Consider the following 7,001-nt stretch of genomic DNA (forward strand, 5'->3'; position numbering starts at 1 on the left):
TCAGCTGTTTTGCAGCACAAGTGCTTGAAGGGAGTGGAGAGAAGCTGGATGCAGCAATGCACCCCTGGGAGGAGGCAGAGCGGAGGTGAGCTGGAACGGGCCAGGGAGCTGCTGGTGGGTGCTCCAGCCCCAGAGCACCCATGGAGTCAGCGCCTATGAACCGATTACGTCCTTCCTCTGAGAAGCTAAACTGAATATTGCATGTGTTATTTCATAGCACAGACCTAGTCAGAGGCTGATCTTTAGCCTTAGTAACTTGGCCAACATGCTGGCTCATCACTGGAATTGCATGCCATTTCCCATCTGCCAGCCCTTCCCAGCATCTGTTACTTTTTGTTTCATTTTCCTGTCTTGTTAACAGTAACTCTTCGGTTCAGCCTGGGGAGAAGGTCCCAGTCCCCTTCCCAGGGTACTAGAAAGGGCAGTTCTCAGTGTGTTTGGGATGTTTTCACAGGAACGGACCTATATTCCAGAGGAGCAGAGGCATTCCAACAAAATTTCCCAATCAGCATTTTGTTATTCAGAAACCATTCCTGCTCCCACAGGAAAAGATGATGCCCAGCAGAAATCAGTAAGTTCTCTTCAACTGGCAGCAGAGCTGCTTCCGAAAAGAGGGTTTCCAATGGGACCCTACATTGTCTGAGGTAGCTCCTTACTGCCTGCACGGTAAAACTACAGCTAAGTATGATGTGCTAAGCTAAACTGGGCTGGGCACCTGAAGAGGAGACCCCTGAGGATCAAAGTTCAGGCTACCCATGAAGTAGTCAACTGCGCATTCCATCAAAGACAGTACTAAATGCAGTGCCCCAGCATGGTACTCAGGGGAGGTTGCTAACTTCCCAAAGGGAGATAAAAGCAAGAGGCACTTAGCCACTTGTGCTCATTAACCATCCTGTGGCATTTTTCTGAGCAGGAGTTGTTCCAAGTGTCCTGGCCAAATTCTAGTTTGGAGAATTCCAGTCTGTCTCTTTAACCTTCCCTTGTAGAATCATCAGGATTCCTCACTTCCTGTCCCAAACTGTCATGTAGCGTAGCTCTTAGATAGATGCCACATTCCACCTCCTTTGGGGGTAAAGCAATACTGGCCTATGTAAGGTGTGCAAAAAGCTCTGGGATGAAAGGTGCTTTATAAGAGACACTGCTCTTTGCATCGCCCTTTTCACCATGCATGACCTTGAAGGGTATTGCACAGGGAGAGGACAGGCTTTGTTTTCAGCTGTGGTATAAACTGCAACAAATCACACATCGGGAAGGCTTGGACAGTATATTGTCCGCACAGAAGAGAATTTCTGGGTGAGGCTCCCCAGATCACTTATCTCATTTTAAATAAATCAGTGCTCCAGAGTTCTTTTCAGTCACATTCTGTTTCAGAATGGAAAGCACAAGCCTGTTACTTAGAAGACACCTTTCCTGCAGAGCTCTGACCCCAATTTATTTTCATTTCAGGACATGGAGCTGCTTCGGTTTTCACTGATTCTCATTCAGTCCTGGTTAAACCCTGTGCAGTTCCTAAGCAGGGTGTTCACCAACAGCCTTGTGTTTGGCACCTCAGACAGAGTCTATGAAAAACTGAGGGACTTAGAAGAAGGTATCCAGGCTCTGATGAGGGTAAGCAGCATATGACATGATTACAGAATCATATTGCTCTGCTGGACTCCAGCAGACAGAGCTTTCTTGGGGGCTGGCTCAAGACTGTGGAATGAACTCACCCAGGGACTAGGGACCATCCCAAACCTCTCCACTTCCTGCTCCAAATGCAAGGTGCATTTCTTTGACTTTCCTTCTCTAACATAAACATATGGCAACACGTATGTGTAGACCAGTGTTTTCCCGCAGAAATAGAATGATAGAGGTGGTGTTTGAATTTACAGGGGGGTTGGAAAATGACTACATTGGCAACACTGTTACCAAGTTGACCATTGGGATAGGGGTATGAGGGAGTGGGGTGGGGAAGGAGAAAGTGTGCACTGTGTACAGATACAGAAATGAAAAAAATCAAAACAAAATGCTCCCCTGCACACACTTCTCCCCCTGGGAGAGGATGAATGAACAAACACGTGACATATGCTAGTCACATTGCTTACTGCAATACTGGATGGCTTTCAGATACTATGGTGATGAGTGCGGTATAAAAACCAATAAAGAATAGAATAGGATAGGATAGAATAGAAAGTCCTTTCCAAGCCTATCATTAAACAATATTTTAATAGGCTCTCTCTGTCTTGTAAGTGGCACTGTTAGAAAGCTTGCTATATCCCTTGACAAAATACTTTGTCAGTGTTAATGTAAATATGCCCTGTAATATTTTGAAAAAACAGAAGTTGAGAAAATTGTCAGTTGCAGTAAAAAAAAAAAAAAAAGGGCAGATTTATGTGTCCCCAAGTAATCTTAACTCCACCGCAGCAATGGTAGGAGCCTAGTTCTTTCAGTATTCTGCTGCTATTTCTAACTATGTATAACCTAAATAATCACTGACATGAGCTTGCAGCTGCCTGTTTCTCTGCCCTTTCCACGCTCAAGTGGCCACATGTGAGATGCACTGATACAAGAAAGCCTTTCTATAATACAATCAGTGGAGAACACAAATGGTCTAAACTTCACACTGGGGGATGCGATTCTCCATGCCCTTAGACTTGTGTTACAGCTTTTTTATATTGTTTTAACGATCAGCTTCAGCAGAGTGTAAGGAGTGCAGGCTTCTGCCCGGAAATATTTGTGTTCCATCACTGGGAGTATGGAGTTTTATAAGAAGAGGGATAATCTATCCCACCCCTTCCCTGGAAAATCAAAGCTTCTCAATCCAGCTGCTTTATAGTGGTTCTACTCTGAAAAGTGGCTTTTTAAAAAGTGGAAGTGTTTATGGTCTCTCAGGGATTTCGAGTGTGCTCAGTTTATAAGTCAAAGGTAGGGGATTTTTCCCACACTGCCAGCACCGCAAACTCAGCCTGGGCTCTGAAACCCAGATCTGTAAGAATATTTAGGTGTCTAAAGATGCAGAAAGCAGCTGAGCGGGATTTTCAGAAGTGTCTTGGGAGTCCTATGAGACTTAGGCACCTACATATCCAGCTGCATCTTTAGGCAACTAAAAAAGTCTGGCCCTGAGAGTCAAGCTGGGTTCTTTCCTTCTCACACATCGACAGCACTCCACGTACACCTGTGAAACCTCACTGGTTTCACTTACACTTGTACTCAATTCCTGGGCAGAGTGATGCTGACAAGCCAATCAAATAATCAGGTTTCCATTTCAAGCAGTGCTTACCAGGCCAAAAAAGCTAAAAGCTCCAGCTGGTGCACAAAGCTTTTCAGTCAGAAGCAGCATGAGCCTGGTAACATCAGCTAAAGATTTCTCCACTGGGGCTGTAAAGTGTTAAAGAGAAAAGAGGTTTCTTTCACCAGCTCACTAAAGTGAGCGCTTTGGTCAGCTGTGTGACTGAGACACCTCGGCAGTCTCTCCAGGCCGTTTCATACATCCAATCCCCTCACCACTGTGTCTTGTCTGGCGCCTTGTCCAGCTTTCTTCCTGAAGACTATAGTTTAATACGTCCACAACCGTACAAATATAATTGCTCTTCTTGTGAAAATGTGTATGTGAAAGAATGTGCACAAGTGGAACATGAGCTCTGAACAGCAACACAGCACCCACCTCCTTTATGGCTAGATGGGAAACTATCTTCTGTTGCAACATGGGGGGCTGGGTTGAGAACCATGGATTTTAAACATACTGTATGCGCTTGCAGTCCACAAGAAGAAAATGGAAGTGGGGAGGGAAGCAGCAGGTAAAGGACCATCTCAAGGTCTACAGGAATCCCAAAGAGGAGCTTGCATCCTGCATACCCTTTGGTAAAATTCATAGAGGGCGAGCCACATCACCTACTCCCTTCTGCCCCTCCTTTCCACCCCACCCCACCTCTCCCCTGCCCACCCTCCCAGCTGCCTGTCCTGGGTAGCTGATGAGCTCACCCATGAGATGGGTGTGCTGGGTTTGACAGCAGCTCCTCTCCCCAGCATACTCCCTCTCACAGGCCAGTGCTAACTCCCAAAAGCACCCATGCAAGTGTGCTAAGCACACTCCACACCACCTGCCTAAATGCTGTCTCCGGCTTTCTATGCCTGTGAAAGCACCTTCTTCAGGAGTGCTGAGACTGGGAGGCACTGAGCTGTGCTGACACCTTGGCATCTGTTTCCATGCCCAGCCCTTTGGGCTCTGATATGCCAACCCAAGAGCTGTTCCCTCCTATCTAAGCTGCCATGTCCCCACAGGAGCTGGAAGACGGAAGCCTTCGGGGATTTCAAGTCCTCAGACCCACTTATGACAAATTTGACATCAATCTCCGGAACGAAGACGCCTTGTTAAAAAACTACGGCCTGTTGTCCTGCTTCAAGAAAGACCTGCACAAGGTGGAGACCTATCTGAAACTGATGAAGTGCCGGCGCTTCGGAGAGAGCAACTGCACCATTTGATGGCCAAAACACTGTTCTTTTATCCCTGTGCACGACCAGGTTAGCGTGCTCCTGCTTGTGTGACCCTCTTTGTTAGGAGAAGCTCAGAGGCTGATGTGCCTGTGAGTCAACATAGTCCCCTGCTAGCTGTGGTGTCTTGGAGGGGCTGCATAATGCTGCTCCCCCCTCTTTGTAAAGAAAACCCTCTTTGCCTGCAGAGAATAAACGCGCTCGAAGCCCCGCACTGTGCCGCAGCTCATTGCTAGGTGCGCCTGTTCCTCCGGCTGCTTGCAGAGACGGCTGGGGAAGCACAGCCAGGGGCACAGCAGCCAGAACCCCGCTCCCACCGCCCCCACGCTCCCCCCGCCAGAACCCCGCTCCCACCGCCAGAACCCCGCCCCCACGCTCCCACCGCCGGAACCCCGCTCCCACCGCCCCACGCTCCCTCCGCCGGAACCCCGCTCCCACCGCCAGAACCCCGCTCCCACCGCCCCCACGCTCCCCCCGCCGGAACCCCGCTCCCACCGCCCCCACCGCCAGAACCCCGCTCCCACCGCCCCACGCTCCCACCGCCAGAACCCCGCTCCCTCCACCCCCACGCTCCCTCCGCCGGAACCCCGCTCCCACCGCCCCCACGCTCCCCCCGCCGGAACCCCGCTCCCACCGCCCCACGCTCCCTCCGCCAGAACCCCGCCCCCACCGCCCCCACCGCCGGAACCCCGCTCCCACCGCCCCCACGCTCCCCCCGCCGGAACCCCGCTCCCACCGCCCCACGCTCCCTCCGCCAGAACCCCGCCCCCACCGCCCCCACGCTCCCACCGCCAGAACCCCGCTCCCACCGCCCCCACGCTCCCCCCGCCGGAACCCCGCTCCCACCGCCCCCACGCTCCCTCCGCCGGAACCCCGCTCCCACCGCCAGAACCCCGCTCCCCCCGCCCCCCCCGCCAGAACCCCGCCCCCACGCTCCCACCGCCGGAACCCCGCTCCCACCGCCCCACGCTCCCTCCGCCGGAACCCCGCTCCCACCGCCAGAACCCCGCTCCCACCGCCCCCACGCTCCCCCCGCCAGAACCCCGCTCCCCCCGCCCCCACCGCCAGAACCCCGCTCCCACCGCCCCACGCTCCCACCGCCAGAACCCCGCTCCCTCCACCCCCACGCTCCCTCCGCCGGAACCCCGCTCCCACCGCCCCCACGCTCCCCCCGCCGGAACCCCGCTCCCACCGCCCCACGCTCCCTCCGCCAGAACCCCGCCCCCACCGCCCCCACCGCCAGAACCCCGCTCCCACCGCCCCCACGCTCCCCCCGCCGGAACCCCGCTCCCACCGCCCCACGCTCCCTCCGCCAGAACCCCGCCCCCACCGCCCCCACGCTCCCACCGCCAGAACCCCGCTCCCACCGCCCCCACGCTCCCCCCGCCGGAACCCCGCTCCCACCGCCCCACGCTCCCTCCGCCGGAACCCCGCTCCCACCGCCCCCACGCTCCCCCCGCCGGAACCCCGCTCCCACCGCCCCCACGCTCCCTCCGCCGGAACCCCGCTCCCACCGCGCCACGCTCCCACCGCCGGAACCCCGCTCCCACCGCCCCACGCCCCCACCGCCAGAACCCCGCTCCCCCCGCCCCCACGCCCGTGTTTCCATGCACGGAGGGGCCTGGCAGCTCCGCTGGGCTCGCCACCAACGCGGCTGTAGTGGGGCTAGAGCCTGGGCACGGGGAGGGCGGCAGAGACCAGGGCAGCCCAGGCAGCTGAGAGCCCCTCGCTCCCGCCCGACAGCTCCTGCTCCCCGGGCCCTGCTCAGCTCGGCGCCGGGGCCCTCGGCGGGGCGGGCAGGGCCTGGGGGCTGGTGAGAGGCAGCCAGGGCACCAACAGGCTGAGCTGCGCCGGGCGGGGAGCAGGGGCCGGGGGAGCAGGAGGCGGGGCTTAGGCCGGGTCAGGCGAAGCGAGGCGAGGCCGGCCCGGGACGGGCCGGGCGGTGGTTGGCTGGAGGCGGAGGCGGGGCCGGTCCGAGTCGGGCGGTGGTTGGCTGGGGGCGGAAGCGGGACCTGGCAGGGCCGGGCGGCGGTTGGCTGGAGGCGGAGGCGGGGCCTGGCCGGGCCGGGCGGTGGTTGGCTGGGGGCGGGGACGGGACGGGCTGGGCTGGGCTGGGGAGATGGTTGGCTGGAGGCGGAGGCGGGACCTGGCGGGGCCGGGCGGTGGTTGGCTGGAGGCGAGGCGGGGCCTGGCCGGACCGGGCGGTGGTTGGCTGGAGTCGGAGGCGGGGCCGGTCCGAGTCGGGCGGTGGTTGGCTGGGGGAGAGGCCTGGCCGGGCCGGGCGGTGGTTGGCTGGGGGCGGAAGCGGGACCTGGCGGGGCCGGGCGGTGGTTGGCTGGAGGCGAGGCGGGGCCTGGCCGGACCGGGCGGTGGTTGGCTGGAGGCGGGGCCGGGCGGGGCTGGGCTGGGGGGATGGTTGGCTGGAGGCGGGGCCGGGCGGGGCTGGGCTGGGGGGGGGATGGTTGGCTGGAGGCGGAGGCGGGGCCTGGCCGGGCGGGGCGGTGGTTGGCTGGGGGCGGGGACGGGCCGGG

General features: G+C 57.8%; 1 protein-coding gene across 1 annotated transcript; it reads left to right on the forward strand.

Annotated features, from left to right (window-relative positions):
- LOC127040651 (somatotropin) lies at positions 1-4,594 on the forward strand. The gene is made up of 3 exons (XM_050935100.1): positions 1-571; positions 1,447-1,608; positions 4,261-4,594. Exons 1-3 carry the CDS (start codon positions 443-445, stop codon positions 4,459-4,461), a joined length of 492 nt encoding a protein of 163 aa, XP_050791057.1. The 5' UTR covers positions 1-442; the 3' UTR covers positions 4,462-4,594.
- Positions 4,595-7,001: the final 2,407 nt, after the last annotated feature.

This window comes from Gopherus flavomarginatus, chromosome 25 (genome assembly GCF_025201925.1).
Source record: "Gopherus flavomarginatus isolate rGopFla2 chromosome 25, rGopFla2.mat.asm, whole genome shotgun sequence".
NCBI lineage: Eukaryota > Metazoa > Chordata > Testudines > Testudinidae > Gopherus > Gopherus flavomarginatus.

Excerpts from the sequence above, each read along its gene's own strand:
- LOC127040651 (XM_050935100.1), top strand. The coding sequence starts at position 443 with ATGTTTTCACAGGAACGGACCTATATTCCAGAGGAGCAGAGGCATTCC. Across the intron at positions 572-1,446 it reads ATGATGCCCAGCAGAAATCA|GACATGGAGCTGCTTCGGTT; the intron begins GTAAGTTCTCTT and ends TTTTCATTTCAG. Across the intron at positions 1,609-4,260 it reads GTATCCAGGCTCTGATGAGG|GAGCTGGAAGACGGAAGCCT; the intron begins GTAAGCAGCATA and ends ATGTCCCCACAG.